Source organism: Carlito syrichta, unplaced genomic scaffold (genome assembly GCF_000164805.1).
Source record: "Carlito syrichta isolate Samal-C Ts95f unplaced genomic scaffold, Tarsius_syrichta-2.0.1 Scaffold316857, whole genome shotgun sequence".
Classification (NCBI taxonomy): Eukaryota; Metazoa; Chordata; class Mammalia; order Primates; family Tarsiidae; genus Carlito; species Carlito syrichta.
In genome coordinates, this window is record NW_007260953.1 from 247,115 (window position 1) to 274,893 (window position 27,779).

Consider the following 27,779-nt stretch of genomic DNA (forward strand, 5'->3'; position numbering starts at 1 on the left):
ACAGGCAGCAGTCTCGTTCTCACCAGTTGGGGGTCACTAATACCTCTTTAGGTAGAATACTTCCTTTTGGGGCCATTGAGTCGACACCTCAAATGTCTGTTTTGGTTTTTTTTTGAGGTGGAGTCTCATTCTGTCACCCAGGCTGGAGTGCAGTGGCATGCTTATGGCCACCGCAGCCTCAACCTCCTGGGCTCCGGTGATTCTTCTGCCTCAGCTTTCCAAGTATCTGGAACCACAGGAACATGCCACCACATTCCACTAATTTTTTTATTTATTGTAGAGACGAATTCTCACCAAGTTGCCCAGGCTGGTCTCGAATCCCTGTATTCAGGCAATCTTCTCACCCTGATCTCCCAAAGTGCCTGGGATTACAGGCTTGAACCACTGTGCCCAGCTGTTCAAATATCTTAAAAATCAGGAAACCTCGAAGCAGTAGCATGCACAAGCATGAGTTAGGTAAAGCCAGCCCAGTCTAGCAAAATGCCTGCTTGTGCTCTGCTTAAACCTGCCTTAAAAGCTCTTGGCCTACTTTTGTCTCCCCTCCCAGGGCCGAAGGAAGCAATATGGACTGTATGTTGTGACTTCTTTAGAGTCGACTGTGTGAAGGATGAAAGTACTGGAAAAAGCCTCTGGAGTTATAGGACAGGGCAAGGATGTATGCTTTAGCCTGATGATAAGAACACCCACAGCTGGGGCCAGCTGCCTCAGTAGGTTGAGAAACCATCTTTATTTAAGAACTGCCTGCTACCAGTGTCAATAAATAACTACCATGACAAGAAGTACCAGAGAGAAACAATAGGCCAGTGGGAGCAGGTCCATTTAACAAACATTGGGTCGGGTCTGTGGTCCGAGGGAGCCCTAGCACTTGCCAAGCTGTGAGCCTTTCTAAACTGTGCAGATCCTGGGTGAGTTGGCAGAGTCTTGGGGCCAAGGCAGGCTGCACCCTGTCAAGGGGCTCTAAAAAGGCCCCTGAGCCTGCCTGAAGCTCTGGGCAAAGCTGTCTGACCCATTTTGTTTCTCTTCAGTTTTCTTCTATCGTTCTGCCTTCCTGAAGCCTATGACCACATATATACAAGTCCATGAGGCATCTCAGCTGCCAGGTGCCTGTTTCCATGGAGCCCTTTGAAGGCCCTTAAGAAAATGCCCATCAAATTCCTCTTATGCTACTCCCAGGAGCCTCTTAGACAACGCTTTCATACCTACGATGAAGCCCAGGGTAGGCCTCCCCCATGGAGATAGAGTACCACCATTGTGCCGGTGAACACAGGTTCAAGGATACTGCTGTCTCTCCAACACAGTTGGCAGTCCCAGTCTGAGACCAGAAGAAAAGAGTCCTGCATAGCTGGGGAAGAGATAAAGGGAGTACAGCATTCTTAGCTGTCTTGGGTTCTTGCCCAGAGCACAGGTGGGAGGCATCATTCTTGAGACTGCACATGCTGAGAAAAGCACTGGGCCGTACATCAGTCCTGGTTGGACCTTCCCCTGAATGGCTTCTCCTAAGGCGCGGGACCGCAGCAGATGGGACCTCCAAGACTCTTCCTGGACTGACCACTTTTTGAATCTAAGAATCTCAGCCCTGGAGGGACACTTGTAGCATCTCCCAATCCTCCAGTCACTGCTTCACCTATCTTAGACTCCATGCCATCAGCTGCCAAAATTCCTCAAAGGTCCCTGAAAAAGAACCCTCTTCCTCATTCCAGAAGTTTGTTGTGATGTTTAACCTCAGTCTCACCTGTCGTAACCTTATCAAAAGAAAAAGACACTCCTTTCCCTCACCCCCATGACTGTGCCACTTCCTGATGCCATCTGTATCGTTTGCTGCCCTGATGAGAATAGGTAACCTGCTGTGCTGGCCCTGGGACTCCATCTGGAGAGAGCTGCCCTTCCCCTGAAGGCAGGTATTCATCTGAACTGAGAGCAACAAGGGCCACATGGCTGAGGCAAGGGAGACAGGGCGCTGTAGGCTGAGCAGAACAGAGAGCCCTTTCCTTGGACCTGGAGCAGGCAGCTGCAGATTATTTCTGTCCCTAGTCCTCAAGGCATTCACTGGCCAATAAACTGTGGGATAGAGTACTTGTTTGTGGCCTGGTGTGTGAGAAGAGAACCCAGAACTGAGTCACGACCACAGTGAGAGAGTCACACTCCAACTCCCCCTGCCCCTCTGAGCAGGGAAGACAGAAATCTGAGGACCCCTGGGCAGGAAGGGACTCTGAGAAGCCATCTAAGCTAGTCTTCTCCGAGCAAGCTCATGTACAAGCCACCCCAGCAAGAGCCTGCTCCCTTTTACAAGCCATTGTCCCCAAGTCATTGTCTGGCACACCTTAGCGCTTTACCTCAGTCTCAGGCTGTGAGAGCACCTCTGTTTTAGTATAGCTTATGCCTCCCCAAACAGATTCTGCCTGCACAGCAGTCAGGTTTTCCTGGGATTCAGTTTACCTGTTTAAAAACCCTTCCTGGGTCTCCCAGCAGGTCTGCCTTCCTCCCTTTTTTAGTGGAGGACCCCATTAGAATTAAGGTACTCAGTCACGAGTACCTTAATGTAGGTATCTTTTACCTGAAGCAACCTTAGGGGCTGCAGCTTCCACCTTCACTGGTTAGGTCTCAGGCCAAAGCAGCTTGTCCCCCAACTAGACACCTGTCCCCTGCTTCCCCTATCACACCCTGAGGCAGTGAAGATAAGAGAAACCTTGAAAAAAGGTTTCTTTCTGCATTCCCTTTCTGACAGAGTGTGGGGCACAGGCTGTATCATGGCCAGCAGAGGACCAGGAGGGATGCCAGGCCAAGTTCGGGCTCCCTGTAATGGAAGAATGGTCACCTAGCCGAGCCCCTAGCACCCTTGCTTGTGGGGGGTTGGGAACAGGCGAGGAGGATCTGACCAGCCAGCTCCAGGGAAGCTTGTCTTGAGCTGGGGGTGGGAGGTGCAGTGGGGGCTTGGTGGAGGCAGGGAGCAGGCATGGGAGCTTGCATTTTTATCAAGTTGTAGTGGGTAAACATCAACATAAACCTGCCCAGGAAAATAGAGCAGGACCTGAAAGTTTAAAAAACCATAACAAAATAGAGCTCTAACTGTAAACTATAGAACACAGATTCAGGGAGCTTTCGGGGCCATGTGCCCTCCAAGGTGCCTGTCCCGCTGCTCCCTGTGAGGGCCACCTGTCAGGGCCTGGGCTTTGGGGCTTCCTGGCTGTGCTGCCATTTTTGCCTGAATTCGGGGAATCTGCCCTTGCTTTGGCCTCTTTTCTTGGAGCAAGTGTGGAGGAACGGGGGGCTTCAAGTTAGCACTGTAAGTTGAGGTCACGGCAGAAGGTAGGCTTCAAAGGCAAAGAAAGACTAGATGCCTCCTGGAACCTGCGCAGTCAGCCATGCCAGTGGCTCTGATCACCAACTTGAACCTTCCTCTCCATAGACAGAGGAAGAGCCTTGAACAGGAAGGTGGGAGACTCGTTCTTACCCCAGCCCGTCCCATTGCTTACAGGCTGTGTGACCACAGTAAGTCCCTAGCCCTCTCTGGACCACTTCCCTTTCCTCATCGGTAAAGTGAGGGGCTTGGACAAGCTGAACTCTAAGGCCTCTTCCAGCTCTGACGTTCTGTGACTGGTAGTATACCCAGAGCTCAAAATAGGATGGCCCATTTATTAACCCCTTTTCTTCTGGAGAAATGCAAAAGAGCAGTCCAAGGCAGTTCTGGGGAGCGGGTCTGACCTGGTGGTCCCAGGTATTCAGCAGGCAGGGCCACATTTACCCTCTGGCCTCCTCAAAAGCCTCCTGGTTCCAGGACAGAAAGAGTTAATGCTGCATTACTCTCCCAGGTACCAGTGAGTCAGTGCAGGGAGCAGAGTTGGCCTGTGGGGGTTGGGCATGTGGGTCTGCAGGCAGAACTGGAGGAAGAGGTGGGCGCAGGACTGGCCGTCTCCTGCCCAAACTCTGGAGGGGCTATGCAGAATGAGTCTTGGTGGGGTGGGGGCCTCCCAAGACAAGCCCTTTAGTCACCCAGCCACCTGAAGTGGCTCTGTCATGTTGGGGTGACAGGGGCGGGTTGGCAGTGTTGTTGGCTGAGAGGGTAACGTCACCTGGATCGTGACTGTCTTGGACCAAGGTTGGTGCCCCTTCCCACGAGGTGTCTCCACCTCTCAACCTTTTCAGTTCCCACCCCTAGCAACCTGGGGTATCATCCCCCAAAGCTGAAAGGACTCAGGAGCCCAGCCTCAGGGTTCTCAGCCACCTGGGCAGGCTGGGGCCCCTAGGGAGTCGTTGAGGACAGTGTCAGGGTCCAGCCGTGCCGCTCCTCAAGAGGAGAAAGTAGGAGAGTTCTTGGTCCCAGAGCTTGTCCCTCTCCTGAGACTGGAGGATGTTGATGTTTACGCTGTGTCCTACTTCTTCCGCCCGATTGTGTCTGGTGTTCCTGTGGGGCCAAGGACTCCATCTCAAGTGGCGGAGTTCATATGTGGTCCCAGAGTGCCATCTCTCCGAGGTGAAGATACATGTTTAAAACCCCCTTCTTCCCATAGGCCTGTTCCTTCCATCCAGGCTCCCTGGAGGGCCCAGGCATAGGGTTCAGTATCATCTGGAAGTTACTGCCTCTTGATTTAAAGAAAAAAAACCTTGTGTGGATTCTATCCTGTGGCAGAATATAAAATATTCTGCCTCCTACAAAAAGGGCACTGTTTAAAGTAGGTATTTAAAACCAGCCATTCTCTGGCACAGTGTCGGGCCACCTTGGCAGCACGAAGGGGCTGGGGCCAGCTGGCTGCATCCATCAGAGATGGGTGTCCAGCTGCGGTGCAGAGGAAGAGGCACGGTGATCAGAGCTCCAGGGAGCCTATGAGGATCAGCATCGCCATGGAGTGGGAAAAGACGGTGCCAGGATCTGGCGCTGGGCAGACTGCTGAGTTCTCTACCATCATGCTTGTGCCTGAAAACAGCCAGCAGAAAGGAGGAGGCTGAGTCAGCTGGGCCCAAGGCCACCCCAGCCCCCCGCCCTCGTGACAGGTTCTAGGCCTTTCCTAAGGAGATTCACAGAGGGCCAGCTGCAGGCCCGGGAGAGAGATGGCTGGGTCCTCTCAGCTCCCTACAGCGTTTTGTAGGACCTTTGCTTTTGCTCGCTGGTCTTCAGACTCCCTCTGTGTCCCATAAGAAGTGCACACTCCCCTCCCTAGCCCCTCCCTAGCCCTTAGGAATATTTTGGGGGGTAGGTAGAAGGGCAGTGGCAGGGGCAATTCTAGGACTACTTTGCACTCGGTCCTGCCTGCCTTACACCCTCTCTTGGAGTCTAGGTTAGAGCAGGCTTGAGTGGGGGGGAATGATCCCTTCTCCAGGCCTCTGGGTGGACCCTGATGCTCTTGGGAGATAAGGATGGGGAGAGGCAGCACCTCCATTCCTCACGATGTGGACTTCTGCCGGGATCCCATCCCCTCCAGGCCCTGTGGTCCGAATCTGTACCAGGGCATGGCCAATGTCCTCAGGAACTGGAATTTCAATCCAGTTTTTGCCAGTGAGGTGGAGCGTGGGAGCTGGGTGTAGGTCGTTCTGGTACAGCATCTGCAGGAAGGAGGTTTCCAGGTGGAGTTTGCTTGCTTCCTCTCCCTCTTTTGAGTCAGGGTCTCATTCTGTCGCCTAGACTGGAGTGCAGTGGCATGATCATAGCTCACCACAGCCTCGAACTCCTGAGCCAAAGGGATCCTTCCTCCTCAGCCTCCCAACCATCTGGGACCATAGGTGTGTGCCACTACTCCTGGCTCATTTTATTGTTTATTTTTTTTAGAGATAAAGTCTCACTATGTTGCCCAGGCTGGTCTTGAACTCCTGGGTTCAAGTGATCTTCCCACCTTGACCTCCCAAAGTGCTGGGATTACAGATGTGAGCCACCACACTTGACCAACCAGGTGGAGTTTCCTTACACCAGGGCTGATCCTTCTGTCTTCCCTAGCTTTGGACATTGGGAGGAGCCCTGATAGCACTGGGTCCTGAGGCCCAACCTCCTGAGCCCTCCAGTTTGCCACTGGCCAGTTTCTCACTGGTGGGAGGACAGCTTGCAAGTAGCTTAACTGTTTTTGTAGACTCCTTAGGCTAGGAGGACCTCTGACTCCAAACAGTCCATCGCTGCCCCTGTCTCTCCATCGTGAACCCTGTCTCTCCACAGTGATACTATCTGCCCTGTATTTATAGTTTCTATTATACATTACCCAGAGAATCAGTCATGAACTTCATGCCTGTCACGGTCACCAACCCTTTGCTTATTTCTTGCAGGGCCCTCTTGCTGTAAATTGCAGCTCCCTGTGTTCACTGGAAAGACAGAGGAGCTGCTCCTTCCCATTCCACGCCCTTCCTCACCTTATAGCCAGTGACTGCAGACTCATTTCGCAGAGGGACCACGGGATCCCACTTAATGCTCAGGCTGGAGCTTGAGAAGGTCCAGGAGATGTTGCCAGGTGGTCGCTGCGGAGCTGCCAGGGAGTGAGAATGGGGGAGACATCCAAGTGTTTCTCTGCCCTCTGCCGCCCCTCACCTTTAGCCCTCCCCTTTCTGAATGTCTGTCTATAGCAGTTATACCCAGAACACTCTGTCACTGCTGCCTAAGAAACAAAGCCCATGAAAATCCAGTTTTTGCCAGTGAGGTGGAGGCTGAGGAAGAGAGGGTACATCAGAGGCTGTGAATCCTACCTACTTTCTTCTGTCAGGCTCACCGCCTAATTCCTGTCCAGGGCTTGTGGGCTACAGTATTTGTCTTATCCTTAGGGAACAAGTGATCCTGGAGGCATCCACCCAACACATACCCCACCATCAGCCCAGGCAGACAGACTCACGGGATTTCATGGTTGTGGCGTTGGCGGAAGGGCTGGCAGGCCCAGTGCCGGCCCGGTTGTAGGCCCGCACGGTCACATGGTACTTGGTGTTGGGATGCAGGCCAGTGACTCGGGCACTGTTGTCCAGCCCTGCCGTCCTGACTCGGTCAGCGGCGGCTTCTTTGTCCCCGGCTTTCCAGTAGCGGATCTGAAGGGGACGGAGGTACCTGAGGGTCAGTGGTCAAACCTAGAATCTCAGAGCTGCCCTGGCCCCCTACATTCTGTTTCTCTCTTGCTCACCCTGGCCTTTAACACAGCCTCGGGTCTCAGAACTTGGACTCTAGATCATGAGCATCTAGAGCAGGGCTCTATAGGTGGGTGTGAGTCCAAGGAATGTGCTCGAGACACAGGCTGGGAGAGGGAGCTGGTGGCCACAGGCCCACCCCAGCACTGGCCTGCTGGAACCTAGCCTCATGTCATTAACTCAGGGATTACTGTGGGAATCCCGCTACGGGATAGGAAATGTGTATTCATCCTGCAAAGTAGCCCTTTGCCCCCAGCAAGCTTATAAAGGCTGCCCAATAAATGCAGACCCATTTGAATTGAAGCCACAATATTGAGCCTGTGAAATAGTCTTCCGCATCAAGGGCAGAGTTTGGAATTATCTCCCCGTGGCTCGCCTAAGCTATCGTGCACAGATCTGGAGCTGATTCTGCTGGAAGGAATGTACACTATCCCTGGTAGGCCCAGCCCGATGCTTCTCCCTCAGGCAATGGCAATTCTTGCTTTTCCTTCTTTCCCTCCCTCCTGCTTCCTCTTACTTTCCAGCTACTCCACAGGTACCCCTGTGTGGAGTCACCAGTGGGCCCAGAGTCACCAGGGACAGAACGAGCAACAGTACACAGAGGGGCTCATGCTGTTATGTTCTCTGTGCAGCCCCGGGGAAGCCAGGCCGAACGGGCTCTGGCATGAAAGGGAAGGCCGTGCCCCTTCCCAGAGCCTGCTCCTCCTCCTCTGGCCTCCCAGCTTTCAGGGCCAGCTCTAGCTAAGCATTCACTTCAAGGCTGCCTGCCGGTCCGTCTTCCCCCTTGGGCGTCAGCTAGAATTTGGACTCAGCTCTTCCAGTTTTAAAGCCCATCATCTTTCCTTTGCATCACAGCTGTCTTTGTGCTCATCAACTCTTGGGATACTAGAATAAAGGCATCTCTGCCGGGCTCGGTGGCTCAGCCTGTAATCCCGCGCCTTTGGGAGGCTGAGGTGAGCGGATTGCCTGAGCCTGCGGGTTTGAGACCCGCCTGGGCAACTTGGCGAGACCTCATCTCTACAATAAATCAAAAAATTAGCCGGGCGTGGTAACGTGTGCCTGTAGTTCCAGCTACTTGGAAGGCTGAGGCGGAAGGATCGCCGGAGCCCAGCAGGTCGAGGCTGCGGTGGCCGGGAGCAGCCACTGCACTCCAGTCTGGGCGACAGAGTGAGACTCCAACTCAAAAAAAAGAAAGAATAAAGACATCCCCTCCCAAGCCCACATTCAACTCTCCAAGAAGTTCAAGGTCAATCAGAGAAAAGAGGGTCTTGGGAAGTTTGCAGCCACAGTCCTGCACAGACTAGGTGCTGGGTTTGCCATGTCAGTGAATGAGTGATGATTCCAGGTGGAACAGCTAGTGAGCTGAGTGGTCCCCACCTGTCCTTAAAGCCCCAGCACCCTTCCCTCTCCGGCCCCAGGCTGGTGCTCACCTCATACCCCAGGAGGATACCATTCGTGTCCTGCTGCACGGGTTCCCAGGTCACGTTCATCTCTGAGGATGAGATCCCCTTGGCCCAGACCTTGGAGGGGACCACCCTGGGCTCTGGGGACCGATACAGAATGGGTTTGGATTCCCAGGGCCTCCCTGTGTCCTACAGAGCAGCCCCCGATCGGGAAGGCCTTTGCTTAAGACTTTGGAGGAGAGCCCACTGCCCAGGGTGAAGGTCGAGTGGGACCCCCAGAGGATGCCCAGGGCTCACTTCTCTTCCCAGGGAGCCTCCCTCCTCCTTCCCCGGCCCGAGGGGGGACAAGGCAGCAACGGCCAGAAGTGAGGCCAGTGGCTTAGAGCCCGAGTATCCTTCCTACTGCCTGCTGCTGAGCTGGGGGGTGAGTAGCATTCTGCCCACCCTCTACCCCTGGGCCAGAGGCTGGGGTGGGGATGTGGGGCGACCCGGGGCGGCCCACCTTCCTCGGCCGAGTACACGAGCGCAGTGAGGCTCTCGGGCCCATCCCCACGGCGGTTGTAGCTGCGGATCTTGACCTCAAAGGGCGTGTAGGGCCGGACGCTCTCATTGCTGTAGACGAAGTACTGGGCGTCGGCGCCGAGCACCCGGGCGGTCTGCCAGCGGGTGCTGCCCTGCCTGCGGAAGGACAGCAGGTAGCCGAAGCCGTCTCCGTTCTGGTACTCCCGGGATATGGGCTGAGAGGCAAGAGCGTGGCATGGGCGAAGGGCCGCGGCGCGTTTCCCTGCCCGTCCCCCGGCCTCCCTCGAGCTTTGTCGCCTGTGCCTGCGAGGCTTCATCCTGCGGTGGATTCGCGAGAGGGGCACAGGTGCAAATGGGAGGGGAGAGGAAGGGGACGGCTTTTGAGCCGGGTGCTTTCGGCACACTGCTCTGGTGGGAGATGGAAAGGGGGCAGGGGGAGGAGGAGGCATCTGTCCCCGCCAGCTTACCGTCCAGTTGACGATGAGCTCTCCAGGGGCTCCGCCTCCTCCACTGAGTCCTGAGGGTGCCACTGAGGGCGCTGTCAGGAGCCAGGGGACACAGAGGTGGCTTGTTAATGGGCGACGAGGGAACACAACCCTGAGTCTTGCCTGTGGAGCATCCTCCGGTGGGGGCATCCCTTCCCGTGGGCCCTGGTTTTCTCCTCCAACAATCCCTCCAGGCATTGGCTCCGGAACCAGGCAGGCCTGAGACCAAAGCCCATCTCTGCCACTTACTGGCTGTGTTTCCTTGGGCGAGTGACTTAACCTCTCTGAGCCTCTCTTCTCCTCTCCAGGAGCATCATCATGTTTCTCTCAAAGGCCGTAAGGAGGATGAATTAAACAAGACAGTGGCTAGCATATAGTAGATGGTCCATACCCCTGCTGGCTTAAATTAAATCACACTGACCAATCCTAGTTTGCTTTAAATTAAGGGGGGATTAAATAACCCAGTAGTTAGTTAATATAAAAAAATTTCTCTGGGACTCCAGGGTGTTTTGTTACTATTTTTCTTCTTGTGGCAGATTTAATTTGCTAATTGTCTCTAGTATTTTTTCTTGTCTTTTCTTGTCTCTAGTATTAAACAGTACTGATGGCCAGGCTTGGTGGCTCAGCCTGTAATTCCAGCACTTTGGGAGGCCGAGGTGAGTGGATTGCCTGAGCCCGCGGGTTCGAGACCTGCCTGGGCAACTTGGCGAGACCTCATCTCTACAATAAATCAAAAGTTAGCTGGGCATGGTAGCACGCGCCTGTAGTTCCAGCTACTTGGAAGGCTGAGGCGGAAGGATCGCCAGAGCCCAGCAGGTCGAGGCTGCGGTGGCCAGGAGCGGCCACTGCACTCCAGTCTGGGTGACAGAGTGAGACTCCAACTCAAAAAATAAAATAAAATAAACAGTACTGATATTAAAACAAAAATCTATTTCATCAGCTCACACAACTTGGTCAGGAATAACTTGGCCGGGGGTCAAAATATTTCTGCAGAGAATCTGGCAATTGGAGACTTTTCACCTGGTTCTGATGACAATATCTCAAGGCCTTGCAAGGGGTACTTAAGCACATTGCTCATGTGATCCTGTGAGGTGGGCGTTATTATTGCCCTTTTTAGGGTGGAAGGACTGAGGCCCAGAGCAGTTAATCAACTTGCTTAAGGTCACACAGCTAATATGCGGCACGGCTAGAATTTGGACTCAGCTCTTCCAGTTTTAAAGCCCATTTATCTTTCCTTTGCATCACAGCTGTCTTTGTGCTCATCAACTCTTGGGATACTAGAATAAAGGAGTGTCCTTCCAACCCCACATTTAACTCTCCAAGAAGTTCAAGGTCAAAGAAAGTGCTCCCTCTGGAATTTCTTACTCAGGAGAGGTACCAGCTAAAAATTCCAGAAACAGAGCCTGGTGAGTCAGCCTGGGGCATGCACGAGGACATGTTTCAGGGAGATAAGAAGACAGACCCTCAATGCACAGCCGGTGTGACAGGGGAGGCAGGGTCTTGATTCTATGCTGCCCTCCCAGGATCTCAGGGCTGTGTGCCTGACCCTCACCTAGGGCTCAGAGGCTGGGGAGGAGCGTCTCAACAGATGCTGATTGGGGCCTCTGCTCCCCCTCCTAGGTTTTCTCTTTCCTTCTTTCCCCACTTAGGTTCTGACACCCACACACCTTTCTTTTGCTGAGGGTTGTGGGCAGATTATTCATTCCTCTTGCTCCCAAAGAAACCATCTAAAAAAGGGCTTGGAGACACTTTCTGCTTCCTGATCCCCCTGCACAACACACACACACACACACACACACACACACACACACACACACACACACACCTTCCGCATTAACTGATTTCTGTAGCTCCTGCCCTTCCAACACACACACACACACACACACACACACACACACACACACACACACACACACCTTCCGCGTTAACTGATTTCTGTAGCTCCTGCCCTTCCAGGAGGACCAGGATCTGCCCACCACCCCATGGTCCTGGGTTCAAGTCCAAGTTCTGTCAGTTTGACCCTTCCCTTCTCTAAACTTTGGTTTTTATATTTTAAAAAATTAAACTTAAAAAAATATATAGCTGGGCATGGTGACTCACGCCTATAATCCCAACACTTTGGGAGGCCGAGGTGAGAGGATCACCTGAACCCACAGGCTTAAGACCAGCCTGGGTAATTTGGTGAGACCGCATCTCTACAACAAATAAAAAAAATTAGCTGGGCATGGTGGTGCATGCCTGTAGTTCCAGCTTCTTGGAAGGCTGAGGTGGAAGGATCGCCTGAGCCCAGCAGGTCGAGGCTATGGTGGCTGTGAGCATGCCACTGCACTCCAGTCTGGGTGACAGAGTGAGACTCCATCTCAAAAAAAGAAAAAGAAAAAAAAAAAAAAAAAAAAATATATATATATATAGATTCACAGGCAGTTGTAAGGTTGACCAGTTGTTTTTAAATGAGGAGTTTGAACTAGCTGGCTCATCCATGCAGGGGCCCTGGTCCCAACTTGGTGTTCCTTTTGTCAGAGGGTCCAAAGCCTGATGAGCAGGGGTGGAACTCAGAGAAATTCCTGCTCGCTGGGGGCTCCCTAAGGTGGGAGCAGGGTCTCCGCCCTGATGAGAGTTCTCTTTTGGGACAGCTAGGACTCTGACCTGCTTCCTTGGTCCGGATTTTGCTGGAGGGCCCACTGGGCTCCCCAGTGCCCAGGATGTTGCTGGCCACGACCCGGAATTCATAGTCCATCCAGGGCGTGAGGCCCAGCACCTGGGCGGTCTCAGCATTGCCCTCGATGTTGGCAGGATCTGCAAGGCACCAGGAGTCAGTGCTTCAGCATGTGCCTGCTCATCTGGATGCAGAGGGCAGGCATTGGGCCTGAATGGCCACAGCCCGCATTATGGCACTTGCCATACTTTAAGCGTTTACTACCTCTTGTAGAAACGACTGAAAAACGAGTCAACTTCCCCATCTTGGTGCCTTTGCGAATGCTGTGTGTACCCTGCACCCCCGCAAATACTTTCATTGCTCTAGGAATAATTCTGCCAGTTCTTCAAGGGCACACACTAAGCGCTGCCTCCTCCAACCCTGGCCACTCGCCTATTTGCTTCGCGACTGTCTCCCCTCCCGCCTGGGTGCTCCCTGCTGGCTGAGGGCACAGCTTGTCCCTCTTTGAAGCTTGGGGTACGGCCCTGGCTCTCTGACCCCTGACCCCCAGTCTCCGGCTCCTGTTACCTCCCACACCCTGCCAGACCACACCGACCCGGGTGGGGCCTTACACTTACTGGTCCGAACCTGCTTCCACTTCCCTGCAGGTGGACTGCGAGCTTGCAGGGTGTACTTGGCAATGGGGCTATGGTTGTCGAAGCCACGGCTCCAGCTGAGCTGGACAGTGGTTTCGCCGATGTCCCTCATGACCACACCTCCGGGGGGACCAGGCGGACCTGCACCAGGAAGTCAGAGTGCAGTGGGTCAGAATTGGGCGGATGCAAATTTGAGTCAACTTTCTCCAGGTTAGGCTTGGGCTGGTGCAGTACCAAGACAGGACCGCAGAGGGCGCAGCGAACACACAGCCGTGGGAGGGTCTGGGATGAGGGCAGTGAGTGACCAATGCCGTTTGTGTGGTGGGAGGGACGTGTCTCAAGACTGGGGGGCTCACGGAGGTCAACGGACAGAGGGGTGTATAGCACTAGGCTTCCCAGTGCCAGGCTTTAGCAACTCCCGGGAAGAGATCTGATGGAGGTGCTCAGCAGGGTACTCCTGTATTGGGATGTGTTTAAGAGTGGATTACAACTTTTTTTTAAACACAGGGTCTCACTCTGTCACCCAGACTGGAGTGCAGTGGTGCGATCATAGCTCACGGCAGCCTCCACCTCTTGGCCTCAAGGGACCCTCCCACCTCAGCCTCTGGAGTAGCTAGGGCTACAGGTATGCACCACCACTCCTGGCTAGTTTTTAAATTATTTTTTGTAGATACAGGGCCTCGCTGTGTTGTTCAGGCTGGTGTTGAACTCCTGGCCTCAAGTGATCTTTCTGCCTCAGCCTCCTAAAGTCCTGGGCTTACAGATGTGAACTGCTGTGCCCAGCCAGGAGAGGAGTTTTTAAAGTTTGACTTTGGAAGGAAAAAATTCTACTCATTTAGGACCTGTGAAGAGCCATGGGAGATATACAGTTCAGTGGGCTTCTGGCAGAAGGCCTTCCCACAGCGATCAGGGAGGGAAGGGAAATGAGCAGAGTGGGTCAGAACAGTCCAGTGGGCCCCTGAGGAGCTAGGGTGAGGACAGGGGGGGAAACCCCATCACCTCGGACCAGGACCGTGGCCTCCTTGGATGCGCTGTCCACCACCGTCTGGGCCATGCACGTGTACTTCCCCCCGTGGCGCAGCTGGGCATTCAGGATGGTCAAGTCTCCCACAGTCTCCTTCTGTACACAGGGGACAGTAGAGGCGGCAGGTCAGAGGAGGCGGCCCTGGCTAGTGCGGGGGGCCCTGAGACACGAGGCAGCAAGTGGGAGTCCCTCACTCCATGACATCCATGGGCCCCTCTGTGTCTCAGTTTTCCTGTCTGTTCAATGGGAGGAATCAGCTACTCCTCCCTCGGTACTCCTGGACACTAAGCAACATGGTTTGCTTCAAAAGACAATGATAGTCCAAGTTGATCATGTCATTTGCACAGGGGACAGGAGAACGGAAGCGGGAGGAGTCTTGTTGGGTGCCTAAAGTTCCAGGCTTGTCCCTAACCCTATCCTAAACACTTGGTTCCTGGCTATTAATCCAAGGGTGAGCTTGCTAGGCATGGGTCTGAGGGAATGAGGAAGGGCTGTGGGGGCTTGTAGGTGGCATCAGCTAAGGACATCGTGGGTCCCGTCTGTCTGGAAGGAAGGGAGAGCCATGGGGTGTCTGGCCTCAGGCCTCACCACACTGGCCCTCCGGTAGTGCCCCCCGGGCTTATCCAAGTCGATGGGGAAGTCGTCCAGGGTCCAGGTGAAGGTGAGGTCCATGGTGGGGTCGTGGGAGGCGTGGCACTGTAGGGTCAGGTTGTCACCCAAGTTGATGTCGGCACTCGAGGGTGCTAGTGTGATCTTGGTCGCATCTGCTGAGAAAAACAAGGCCCCTGGGTGGAGAGGGAAGGAAATAGGCCCAGGCAGGAGCCGCAGGACACAGCGAGAGGCTCTGCCCTAAGAGAAGAGGCGGTGTGACCAACAGATGGGGCTCCTGACCCCTCAGCACCTCATGAGTGTGTGGCAGGCAGGGAGGCATGGTCAGATTGTGGTGTTTTTTTTTTCTCTGAGTCAAAAACTCACTCTGCCGCCCTGGCTGCCATGCAATAGCACGATCATGGCTCACTGCAGCCTCAACCTCCTGGGCTCAGGCATCCTTCCACCTCAGTCTCCCGAGTAGCTGGGAATACAGGCCCATGCCACCATGCCTGGCTAATTTTTAAATGTTTTTTTGTAGAGGTGAGATCTGCCTATGTTGCCTAGGCTGGTCTCAAACTCCTGGGCTCAAGCATTCCTCCCGCCTCGGCCTCCCAAAGTGCTGGGATTACAGATGTGAGCCACCATGCCCAGCCCTGACAAGAGTTTTGATGGTGGCCAGAGGGTGGTCTCAAGTGAAACTGAATCCTGAATCTTGAACACCAAACACCAAGCAATATGGGGACACAGGAGCAGGACGGTGGAGAGGATGGCACTCTGGGGTGGTCAAGCCACCGGCCTTATCAAGCCACAGCTCTCACCTCGCACAGAGAGGATCCCAGTGCTGTTGGCTTTGCCCATGAAGTTCTCAGCAAAGCAGGTGTATTTGCCTTCATCTGACCGGCTGATGTTTCTTATGATCAGGGTGCCATCTGGAGTCACAGTCACTCTGCAGCAAGAACAAAGCAGATCTGGCCAACCCAGGGACACACTATCATCCCAGGAAGGAGACAAGCCCCATGAAGAGAAGGAAGAGGAGCAGGCATTGCTCGGAGTGGGGGGTGGGTGCTACCTGCTGCTGTTGACCAAAATCTCCGTGCCTTTGCTCCAGAGCACCACGGCCTTCGGAGCTGCCCGGGGCTGGCAGGGGATGAGGATCTCTCCCCCACGGGCCGCGGGGATCAGACGCCTCACGGGATTCAGCCTGAAGTCAGGGGCAAGCGCTGGAAGGGACAAGGAGGGCCACACAGCTACCCTTGACTAGGATGCCACCTGGCCTACCTCCGAGGCCCACCCCCAAGTGACTCCCAGCCCCTTTCCATCACCCATGGCTATCCCTCTGGCCCAGGCCACCAGGTCTCCTGCCAGGTCTGTTGCCAAACCCCCAGTTGGTCTACTACTAGCTCTGGCTGGCATTTCCCGGGCCCTGCGTATGACACGCCCTTCATGCTCTCCCTCTCTCATCTCACTGACCCCTCACAACAGACCAGGAGGGCAGGACTATCACTGCCCATGTTTTATAAATCAGGAACCTGAAGACACAGAGAAACTGAGTCACTTGCCAACGCTCACACAGCTGAAGGGGCTGGAGTCAACACAGATCTGATTGATTTGACTGTACTTTTTTTCACTGTGGCGGGTGTTTACTCTGTGGAACATGGAATGAGTCAGAGACTCTGTCCGTTGTGTCTAGCCTCTCACCTTCTTCCTTAACTCTCTGAGCTCTCCTACTCAGAAGCTGGGGAACACCAAGGAAAACTGCCATGGAGGGGTGTGTTTAGAAATGCCTAAACTTGGGACCCCTACAGCTCCGGCTGCATGCCCTCGTGGACGGCCCGGCCCGGCTCCCCCCATCCCCCCACCCTTACCCTGAACCGCCAGCTCGGCGCTGGCGTAGATGGTGCCGTGCTTATTCTCCGCCACACACTGGTACATGCCTGAGTCCTCCAGGTTCAGCTTGGAAAACCGCAGGTCCCCGGCCGACACCTCCACCCGGTTCTGTGCAGGAGAGTCAGGCCCAGGGCAGGGCAGGGGGGTCAGGACCGCTGGAGGCCCTGGGAGGAGGGGTCGGCAGGGGTGGGCATGGTGGAGGCTGACAGGTCCCTGAGGATGTGGCTTGTATGTCCAGTCCTACCTCTGGGCCACCTGGACTCTCAGTACCCAGCCCTCCTTAAAGTCCAGGTAAGAGGTGACCCACTCAGGACCTCACCATTTTGGGGGGCTGAGTTGTGCCTGGACCCAGGTCTCTGGGGCTCTATTCATTGGACTAGCCTGTGACCATGTGACTCTGGGATGGGAAGAAGCACCTAGGATCAACCTCTCTCATCCCTATTAGCCCAAAGGGGCCACCAGCGGTGCGAGGGTAACTTGGGGGGCGGGCAGTGAAGGAACCAGGTGAGCAGAGGACGGTGGGATGGTGTGTGGAAGGACGCCCCCATGGCTCCTACCTGGGAGGCCAGAGGCTCCCCATTCCGCAGCCAGCGCACCGTGGGCCGGGGCTTGCCGGCGGCCGCGCAACCCCAACGCAGGTTGGAGCCGATGTCGGCCTCCGTGTCCGAGATCACCTTGAGCCACTCCGGCTGAGCTGTGGGGAGCGAGTAAAGAAAACCTGAGGTGAGCTGGGGGGAGCGTCCCGCTCTTTAAAGGGAATGGAAAATTGAGACTGCAGTACCTGTGTCAGACAGCAGGGGGCGCCACCAGCATTCCAGAGAGAACAGGACGAAGAGAAGACCAGGAGGAAGGGAAGGAGGCCCAAGAAAGTTGACACTTGGTTGTGTCAGTGGCTGTTTTAGCGACTTAAATCACTCAAAGCCTTCCATGTTCTTTCTGCTCCCCCTACCAAAGCTAGGAGCTGGCCACAGCACTAGCCTCTTCTGTTCCCATACCCAGTGCTGTCCTGGGACAAGAAGGCTCAAGCAAGGGGCCTCCCAGCCCCTTCCTGACTTTTGAGTCTGTTTCCTCAGGACAAGAGCAAGGAGGGGAGGGGAAGGAGTCCCGGCTCTGTACCTTGCACAATGACGCGGCCCTGGACGGTGTCACGGCCCTTGGAGTTCTCTGCCTCACACTCATAGGTGCCCTCATCTTCAAAGCTGACGCTGGGGATCTGCAGGGTGGGCTCAGCTGTGGCCCACTGGGGGGACAAGGAGCCGTCCACTTTGCGCCACTTGATCCTGGGCACAGGGCTGGCGGGGGAGACAAAGCCAGCTGGGATTGCCCCTCCTGTGCCCGCGGCTTCTTGTACCCAGACCCTCAGCCCTCCCAAGGTGCTGGGCAGGTAAGTGTGGGGAGAAGGGCAAGGGGACCTGGGTCTGGGATGGAACAGGGGGAGACAGGCCTTTTGGGGTTCCTTTTCCCACTGCCCCTACAGGGCCTCGCCTCTACTTTTCTTTTTTTTCTTTTTTTAGTCAGAGTCTCACTCTGTCACCCAGGCTGGAGTGCAGTAGCACGCTCATGGCCACCGCAGCCTCTACCTGCTAGGGTTAGGCAATCCTTCCACCTCAGCCTTCCAAGTTGCTGGAACCACAGGCAAGCACTACCACACTCGGCTAATTTTTTGATTTGTTGCAGAGATGAGGGCTCATCAAGTTGTCCAGGCTGGCCTCGAACCCTGGGCTCAGGTAATCCTCTCGCCTCGGTCTCCCAAAGTGCTGGGATAACAAGCCTGAGCCACTGTGCCAGGCTGCCTCTACTTTTCAAAGGGACTGTAGTTATTAGTAATTTGCACACTAAAATGGACTGAGGTATCAGTGAGTCTTAAAGAGTTACTGTTACCTTTCCACATGCTTTCCATATGGATTTTCTGGAAGCCTAAAGGCCATCCCGGGTAACCACAAAAGATATTGGAGGGAGGAGTGGACCAAAGGACAGATTACATTTTTTCATTCATTCTGCAAACATTTATTGAGATCTGATTTTTGAATAGACAACTGTTACCATTCCTGGAACACTAAGTACCTCAGCACTTTATATGTTTAACTCATTTACTCCTCATAATACCACTACGAAGTAGGTACTATTATTACCACCATTTACAAATAAAGAAACTGAAGCATACAGAGGTTAGGCTGTTCACCCAAGGTCACCCAGCCAGCAAGTGGTGGAGCTGGGGTTTGAACCTGGTCCAACATTGCGCTACCTGCCTCTAGCCCTGGGTGCTACTCAGGCTGAGCCTGGCATTCCTGGCTGGAGGGCGAAGTGATCCAATATATGGGAGGGCCTGGTGTGTGGATGCCTCACCCAGCAAGTTAGCACCCTGGAAGTGACAGGCGTTGCCCTGTGTGCTCAGTTTTCTGCTAGACCCTGCAAGGGACACCAAGATGACTGAGCACTGTCTCTGCCTGCCCTCACCTGAGGTCACCTGTGCCCCTGAGTGTCTCTGACACAGGGAGCTCCCCTCCCTCTTCTGCCACTCACTTCCCAAAGGCGAAGCACTCCAGGGTGACTTGCTGCCCCACCAGCGCATAGGTCTCTGCTGGGAACCGGGCCTTGATGCTGGGTGCAAAGAGCCGGGTGTCTGGAGAGAGAGAAATTTTACAAATCAAATGCAAATGACTCCAGGCTAGGCGCCTTTGTGCTTGGGATCTCAGCACCTTCCAGAAGACTCTCTTTCCTCTCGAGGCCTGGGGCAAGGGTCTGAGGCCTTAGGCAGAAGGATCCAGGGTCCAGGCCCGGGTTTCTGTGTCCTGTGAGCTGATCTGCACAGTCTTCAAGGGCAGATGCTTTTTTTCAATGCCCACTGACCCTTCCAGCCCCCTCCTCCTGCCACGCCCACAACCCTGACCTTCGGCAGCCAGGTTGAGCTGAGCGAACTTGCTGAAGACACTCTTGGTGGAGAAGTCCATGTGGCTGGTGGCCAGGCAGGAGTAGTTGCCCAGGTCCGAGGCATTGGTCCGGGCAATGTACAGGTTCCCTGTGGTCTGGGACACGAAGTGGCGCCCGTCCGTCGGGATGAAGTTGGGGAACTCGTTGAGGAGCCAGCGGTAGGACAAGCCTAGGATGGGGGAGTTGGAGGAAACCAAGGGTGCTGACTAACAGGGTAACTCTGAGTGGGACCCCAGCATGCTGGTGGGATTCTGCTGGTCCTGTCTTGAGACCTCTCCTTTTATATGCTCGGAACTGGGCCCGAAGGGAGGCCTAGAGGGAAGACCTAGCTTTGTTTCTGCCCTCAGGGAATTCACGTCTGCCAGGAAACACAGCACTCTGGGACCTCCCAGTTAGAAGGCAGAAGCAGAGCACAGAGGCAGAAAATGACAGACCCATGAAGGAAACACAGATCATTTAAAGTTTGGGCCCCAGGGATTGGTGTTTCCAAGAGCCACTCACCACCTTTGGTTCCATCCTTCCTCAGCTATTCTAGAAGACCTTCCTGTGTCCCTGGTCTAACCCTGGCCCAGGGTCCCGACTCACCTGGGTAGTGGGCAGGTGGGTTACAGGGCAACATCACCCCCCAGCCCTCATGGGTTTTCACTGGATCTCGCTCCTCCTTGGAGAATTCCTGCAGAACTGGAGGCAGAGACCCGAGGGTCTCAGGGACCATCCTCCTGGTCTGGGAGCCCCTCCCCACCCCAATGCGTCCTCGCTGCAGCAACTCATTAGGGCATGTCACGTGAGATCAGAAAAGCCCAGCTTCAGGGTGTCCTCTGTCCTTCTGAATACTCTCTCCTAGTCTCTCCCCCCACCAAATGTCTTGGCCCCACCCGCGGGTCTCACAGCCGAAGCGGAGAACAGCCTCCCTGCTGACGACAGTGCCCACTGGGTTGGAGGCCAGGCACTGGTAGACACCGGCATCCTGCGCCTTGGTGGGGCTCATGATGACCAGGTTGCCCCCCACCAGCTGGTGACGGGAGTCTGGCTCCAACTTCATCTCGGTACCATTCATCTTCCACCTGTGGCAAGGGTTGAGGCAGGGGAAGCTTTGAGTCCTGCCTGGTGCCCTCATGGCCATCCAGGATCCCCCACACCCACTGCAGGGGCCTCACCGATAGGTGGCCGGAGGGCTTGCCCGGGCACGGCATGCCAGCAACACCTGCTCCTCCGTGGACTCCTCTGGGAATAGCAGACCGAGGGGCTGTTCTTCAAAGACAGGCCCAAAGGTGACTGGGGATCCCCGGGCTGAGCTCCAAGCTGCAGATAGGGAACAGCACAGAGGCCTCAGGGCCTGGAGCCTGGCCCCTCGGGCCATGCTGCCCAGTAAAACTTCCTGTCATGCCGGGAATGTTCCGTTTTCTGTGTTGTTCAATATGGTAGCACGTGGCTACTAAGCACTTGACATGCAGCTAATATGGCCAAGGAACCAAGGCTTTTATTTTTTATTGCTTTGGTTAATTTAAGTTTGAATCTAATTAGACTGGGCAGGCCCCATCTGGTCATGTTAGTTCAGTCAATCACCTATCCTACACACAGGTATTAAGTGCCTGCTGTATACCTGGTACTGGACTAAAGACTGGCTTGCAAAACTGATTAAGACACAGTCCCTCTTCTTCGAGGAGCCTGCACCCCAGGGAGGGAGACAGGAAACTGACAGTGCAAGATGGCAAATGCCACAAGGGCAGTTTACGTTCAGGGTCCTGGGGCCCTCAGAATGGGAGAAGCTGCCCCCGCTCCAGGGGCTCTCAGGGGAGCCTCACAGAACTGATCTGAAGGGTGTGAGGTGCTTGAGAAGTCACCGGCCAAAAAGATGCAGAGAGGATGTGTGTCCCTAGAGTCTAATGCCCCTTTTGGGGCAGTGTGACCCGGCAGAAAGGACCCAGGTCTGGGCAACTAGCCTGGGCCTCCTATGAGCTATGTGACCTTAGGTAAGTGATAGAACCCTTCCGAGCCTCGATATCTTCACCTGTGACACAGAAAAATATGAATTCACTTCTGAGGGCCTGTGTGGAGATTCAGCCAGAAAAAAATGCTCAGAAGGGTGACCGGCACAGAGAGTGCTCAGCAAATGTCTGCTGGATCCAAGTATGGTATGGAGAGGGACTGGGGGGAGGAGGAAGGTCTTCTGGTGGGTGGATGGTGAGCAGGTTGCTTTGGTGGCAGTTTTACAAAATTTCCGAGTCACAATTCAAGGAATGCCCAGAAAAGGGAGTGACTCGTCCATGGTCACACAGCAAGTCCGTGGTCACACAGAGAGGTGGGGTCGTGTCACATAGCAAGTCTGCGGCACAGACAGGTCTGAATTTGTCGGATGCACGGGTATCACACATGTAAATGGAGCTCTTATGCCCAGCCTGTCCTGGGGCAGACACCTCTCTCTTCATGCCCGGCTGTCCTGTCTCACCAGGGTAGGGATGCAGAGGCACCAATGGGTGGCGCTTCACACCGCCTTTCCACAGGGTGGTGTGGGCTCTGTCTGCTGATTGCTTTGCCACTGTGGTGTCAGAAGAGGGCCAGGCCACCCCTAATTGGCTCCTACCTCTCAATACAGCTGATTTCAGGCCCTCCTTGGTGGGTCGTTGGGGGAGGGATCCCTCTGAACCAATTAATGCCTCCTGTCCGTCATCTAGCCCTCAATCCTCTTCTCGGGGTGGGGGAGATGGCCCCATGCTGCAGCTGAGGCCCAGCCCTGGCCCCCTGGGAGTGGGGGCAGCTGTTAAGCAGCTCTCAGATGAGGTGGGAGGCAGGACTCCCAGAAATGGCCTGGTGCAGGCATCCCTCACACCATTCTCCCTCACTGCCGCCCCAGGCCTCGGAGGTAGAGGCAGCAGGCAGGGACGGCATCGTCTCAACTGGAGAGCCCAGCTTAATCCCAAGTTAATAATGGCATTGGAGGGTAGGGACCTCTGCCCCAGCTGGCACTGCTGGGCGGGTGGCCGAGGAGGGATTGGAAGGTGGCTGGGCTGCTGGAAACTACCTCGTACAATAGCAGCTTCCAAGAACTCTGGGTGGTGGTGGGGCGGGGGGTAGCTGAGTGAACCCAGGGCACACTGATGCTTTCAGACACTTTTTTCCTGAAGAAGCTCTCTCTTCTGTTCTCAGTCATCCACACATCCTCACATTCACCTAAACAGTCATGTAGCACTCTCCACACCTATGACCTCCCCATGCTTTATTTTTTATTTTTTGTTTGTTTTTTTGAGTTGGAGTCTCACTCTGTCGCCCAGACTGGAGTGCAGTGGCCGCTCCCGGCCACCGCAGCCTCGACCTGCTGGGCTCTGGCGATCCTTCCGCCTCAGCCTTCCGAGTAGCCGGAATTACAGGCATGCGCTACCACGCCCGGCTAATTTTTTGATTTATTGTAGAGATGAGGCCTCGCCTGCCCAGGCTGGTCTCGAACCCACGGGCTCAGGCAATCCACTCACCTCAGCCTCCCAAAGGCGCGGGATTACAGGCTGAGCCACCAAGCCTGGCCCCACGCTTTCTTATATGCAATAATCACACACATTCATACACACACACCTTCCAAGTTACTCAAATGGCCGGATACACACATTTATATGAGGGAGGACCCAAAAAAACCTGGAATTTTTTTTGGACGGTGGGTCCCTTGTAGTATAGGTTTCCTTTGCCAGGTAAGTGTTCTAGGAACCCATTGGCATCAGTGTACCAGCTGGTGTTGTGAAAAGCTGCATTCAGCTTCAGTGAAATTTTTTGGGAGATTCTTATTTATTTATATTTTTTGAGTTGGAGTCTCACTCTGTTGCCCAGACTGGAGTGCAGTGGCCGCTCCCGGCCACCGCAGCCTCGACCTGCTGGGCTCCAGTGATCCTTCCGCCTCAGCTTTCCGAGTAGCTGGAACTACAGGCGCGCACTACCACACTCGGCTAGTTTTTATTTATTGTAGAGATGAGGTCTCGCCAAGTTGCCCAGGCGGGTCTTGAACCCATGGGCTCAGGCAATCCACTCACGTCGGCCTCCCAAAGTGCTGGGATTACAGGCTGAGCCACCGAGCCCGGCCTTTTTGGGAGATTCTTTCAACACATTTGCCCATTTCACGATGGGCAATTTACAAGCGCACCTGCTCACACTGCACTGAGTGTTCAGCAGTTTTTGACCCCAAACAGCATGACCCCTGTGCCCCACTCTCCCTATTCACCTGGTCTCACCTTGAGTGACTTTTTTTTTGTTCCTCCAGATGAAAAAAGTCCTCAGAGTGAAATGTTTTAGGGAGAGGTGAAACAAAAAATGGCAGAAGTGGCCGGGCTCAGTGGCTCAGCCTGTAATCCCAGCGCTTTGGGAGATCGAGGTGAGTGGATTGCCTGAGCCCCCAGGTTCGAAACCAGCCCGGGCAACTTGGCGAGACCTTGTCTCTACAATAAATAAAAAATTAGCTGGACGTGGTAGCTCACGCCTGTAGTTCTGGCTACTTGGAAGGCTGAGGCGGAAGGTTCGCTAGAGTCCAGCAGGTCAACACTGGGATGGCCGTGATTATGCCACTGCACACCAGCCTGGGCGATAGAGTGAGACTTTACCTCAAAAAAAAAAAAAAAGGCAGAAACTCTAAAAGACAACAAAACTGACGAGTTCAAAAACTGTTTTGAGCAGTGGGAAAAGCATCTCGATCTGTGTATTACATCAAATGGAGAGTACTTTGAAGGTGACTGAAGTTTGAACATGTAAGAATAAATACACAATCTTTTATGAATAAATTCCGCTTTTTGTGGGGCGTCCTTCCTGGTATGCACCTCTGTTCCTTCCACAAACAGCTACAAATGGCCACACATACCTATTCATCTACATCCACGCATTCATCATAATGATAGGTGCTACTGATGGAGTGCTTACTGTTTATCAGATACCTTGTCCCGTATGTACTTCTCAGAACCTCTTTGCAAGATAGGTACTGCCACTTTCTTATTTTACCAATGTGGAAACTGAGACTTTGAAGGCTTCAGTAATCTGCCCCAGATCACACAACAAGAAGGAGCAGAGCCAAGGATTTAGACTGGGGCCAGCCTTACCCCACTATAGCATTCTTAGCCCTGGGGTCCCAGAATTCTTGATTCAATTTCCCATCAGAACCATCAGAGGCCCTGCTCCATCTCAGAGGCAAGGAATCAGAATCCCTAGGAGTAAGGCCAGGGAATCCCAATGTTAAAAAATGCCTCACAGGCATTCTGAAGGGCAGCTGGGTGTGAGAGCCGAGGTGATGTGCCGTAAGACTTTCTAGACACATTTAACATCTCTCCATGCAAACACTTCACTCAAACCTCCACCCTCTTGAACATCTACATCCACATCCACAGACACACCCTCACACACCCCACACTTTCCTCCACAGCTGCATACACACCCACCCACACATATACCTTCCCACGTTTCTGTGCCGTGGTGCGTGTGCACATACACACACACATTCTTCCAGGCAAAGCCAGCCCTTCCTTGCCATTCTTGTTCCATATCCTCTCTGATTCTCTCCTGATTCCCTGTCCTGGTAACTCTTTCCCCCATACATGGGTGACAGAAATCTTGCAGAGGAAGTGGGTTAGAGAGACGAGAAGGAGAAGGGAAATACTTGACTCCTTCCTTGGACTGGGGTGCAAGGAACCCAAAGCTGTACCCCGGGGGCAGGTCAGCAAGGAAAACCGAGGGCGGAGGCACCTTCCTGGGAGGGATGGGACAGGTGATGGGACTGATTGTCCTGCCTCTCTCTGGAGCTTTGGGAGCTGGCAGACCAGGTTCAGGCCCCTTGGCAACCGCCTTCCTGTGTCTCTGGGTCTGAGGACACCGGAGATTGCCATACTCCTTGCCTCAGATGGCATGGATCCAGCCCTGAGGCATCCATGAGGGAGGGGATGCTGAGGAGAAAGCACCTCCCCTCTGCTTGCTCCTGGCCTGTGCCTCAGAGCTCCCTCTTCAGGGAAATCTGGCTCCCCACCCTGGAAGCTCTTCCCAGTCTGGTGGGCCCTGGGATAAGTAATGAGGCCTTGAGGGCTGAGGGGCTCCCCCTACCCTCCGAGTCAGCCTAGTTTCCCAGCAGCCTCACTAACGTGGCTGCAGGATTGGGAGGCAGTTAGGACAGAATGAGAACGCCTGAAAGTATGCCAGTGGAGTCCTTCCCTGGGGAGACAGAGGACCTAAAATGCACCCGTTGGGGGGATGGGAGGGGTAAGTGTGAGGTGGTTAGAACTCCACAGGGACTGAGCACTCCTCTTTCTGTGGAGATGCTTAGGGGGAAAAGAAACACCTACTGATCTGAACTGGGGGTCAGAGCAGAGGCCAAGCGGTGGGCCCAGCAGCCCCCTCAGAGCGGCAGGTGGCTAGAGCCTCCCTCTCGCCCTGGGACTGGCTGGCTGCCTGGCTCCTCCTGCCTGGCATGCTCCCCAGAGTCCAGCTGGCCTGGGCCTCTCAGCCTGCACTGCCCTCTTCAGCCTCTCCTTCTCCTTCTGCCAGGCTCCCCGTGTCCCTCATCCAAGCTGGGAGCACTCCTGGGAGGGGAAACTGGGCTCCTGTGCCCTGCCTCAGCCCGTCCCAGGTCCTGTTCTATACTCGGTCCACTTGCCAGGATGCAGCATTGTCTTGAGAAACCCTCCTAGAGTTTTGTGAGATTGACTGCAGGACTGGCCACTGTCTCCTCATGTAAGGGGACTAGAGGGCACTGTCCAGGGGGACTTCCTGCCATGATGGAAATGTTCTATAATCTGTACTATTCAATATGGTTATTGAACGCTTGAAACGTGGCTGGTGCACCTGAGGAAACCATTTTAAATACTGAATTGAATCTGAGTTGTAGTTTTTCCACCTGGCTATTGGACAGTGCAGCTTTCTAGGTTATGACTCCAGGCTGGTATTGTAGAGATCTGGTTGTGCTATAATCTTGCTGTGTGACCCAGGGCAAAACACTCACCTTCTCTGGGTCACTCTTCCTTCACCTATAATACAGCAAGGACAGATTCCCTCTCCTCCTAACCTCAAAGAGAAGGCAAGATCCACAAATAGGAACTTTTTAAAGAACGAAATGGCCTCAGAAATCTAGATGCTACAGCAATGCAGCCAATCATTTCTGTAACATCACAGATATAATCATCCCTGCTAGGTTTCAGAGCTGGGATGACCTTCTTACCTGAAGAGGAGACGAGAGCCATGGTGGCCAGCAGCAGCAGGTGTGGCTTCCTCCCCATGGTGGGTGTTCCAGACAGAGGTGGGGATTGGAGGAGAGAAGCCTCAGCTCGGCTTGGGCAGAGTCTGGCTGGAGGCTGAGAAGGACCTAAGGAGGCAGAAGGACCAAGGGCTCTGAGCTGAGCGCCCCTCCCGCTCAGGCACATCTGGGTCAGTAAAGCTTTGACCTCGGGTCTGGGAGCTGCTGGAATTGCCCAAGCACTAATCCTCCCCAGGGTCCCAGAGGAAGGGGCTTGGCTATTACCAAGGAGCTCTTCCTGGGGCTGAGTGCCTCCTGCCGGCCCCCTGGGAGTCTGGCGCAGCCCTGTAGCCCCACACCCCCCGCCTCCAGTCAGCGGGGTGCTGCTTAGGAAGTGAAAGCAACGACTAATTGGGAGGCAAGAACCCACCTGCCCGTCTGGTGATAGATCTTGATGTAGGGTCCAGCAGAGGACAGGGTCCGTGCCTGGGTTGGGGAACCAGTAATATCGTCCAGCAGTTGGGACCGGGGCCCCTCCCCGCCCTGTCTCAGTCTGGCTGGGGGCTAATAATCTCCTCTGGGGGCTGCATCAAGTCTCTCAGGACCAGCCTTGCTTTTCTGGCAGTGAGAAGGGGGTCTCACTGATTTATCCACATAGTGAGCAGTGTCCTCGGTCAGGCACTTAGATACTTTGCATGACAGAGTCATGACCTTGGTCCCATTAGCAATGCTCCCATCTGGATGGGTGAACGGCCTGTCAGGCCTTCTGGGCCGAAAAAGTTAACACAGCTCCCAGAGGAGCCTCCTTCTTGCACAGAGATGAGCACAGGCTTGGTTAAATCCTTCAGATCTGGAGAAACTGTTCCCTGTAGCTGCTGAGAGCAAGTCAGAGGCCAGTCCCCTCAGTCAGAGTTGGGGGGCCTCACCTCGGGAGGTGAAGGCAGGGGCAGGGCAGGGTCATCCTTCAGGTTCACTCCCCATCCCTGGAAGGACTTTTGGCGGTTGGAGGGGAGTATGGTGTCTTAGGGGCCTGCTTTTTGATTATCGTTATTGGAGTGAGCTGGGGTCACTGGGCTTAGAGCTGCCACAGGGGCCAGGTAGTCCAGCCACAGGTTCTGCTTCTCTGCCCTGTCTACTCACTCTGCAGAAACCTAAGAGCAGGTGGAGGGGGCCAGGAGAGGGGAGACGGTCAGGACTGAGGAGAGAGCCTGGCTGGGGGCTCTTCCACTAACTGCCTGCAAGATCCATCCAGTGTGGATCTCAGTGCTCTAGCTCTCCCTCTGCTCCCAGAGGGCAGCGTGGCTGAGGGCCTGGGAATGCTGCTCCCTGGATTGGGAAGGGGTGGAGAAGGACGGCTGCAGAGGACTGAAGAC

General features: G+C 54.5%; 1 protein-coding gene across 1 annotated transcript; it reads right to left on the reverse strand.

Annotated features, from left to right (window-relative positions):
* Positions 1 to 4,483: 4,483 nt before the first annotated feature.
* Positions 4,484 to 26,529, reverse strand: CNTN2 (contactin 2). The gene is made up of 22 exons (XM_008074678.2): positions 26,392 to 26,529; positions 20,378 to 20,522; positions 20,109 to 20,284; positions 19,806 to 19,901; positions 19,180 to 19,389; positions 18,813 to 18,912; positions 17,406 to 17,581; positions 16,847 to 16,983; positions 16,268 to 16,397; positions 15,472 to 15,622; positions 15,221 to 15,348; positions 14,400 to 14,575; positions 13,787 to 13,907; positions 12,770 to 12,928; positions 12,143 to 12,292; positions 9,479 to 9,549; positions 8,992 to 9,226; positions 8,517 to 8,629; positions 6,804 to 6,990; positions 6,331 to 6,443; positions 5,370 to 5,538; positions 4,484 to 4,912 (listed from the first exon to the last, which is right to left on the reverse strand). The coding sequence occupies exons 1-22, from the start codon at positions 26,447 to 26,449 to the stop codon at positions 4,803 to 4,805; spliced, it is 3,111 nt and encodes a 1,036-aa protein (XP_008072869.1). The 5' UTR covers positions 26,450 to 26,529; the 3' UTR covers positions 4,484 to 4,802.
* Between the last annotated feature and the right edge of the window lie 1,250 nt (positions 26,530 to 27,779).

Bases quoted from the DNA above. Each gene is read 5' to 3' on its own strand.
- CNTN2 (XM_008074678.2), bottom strand. From the start codon at position 26,449: ATGGGGAGGAAGCCACACCTGCTGCTGCTGGCCACCATGGCTCTCGTC. The intron at 16,398-16,846 runs GTAGGAGCCATG...TCTCCTGCACAG, and splicing joins GGGAGCCTCTGGCCTCCCAG to AACCGGGTGGAGGTGTCGGC. The intron at 12,293-12,769 runs GTAAGTGTAAGG...GGTGCCTTGCAG, and splicing joins GTGGAAGCAGGTTCGGACCA to ATCCTGCCAACATCGAGGGC.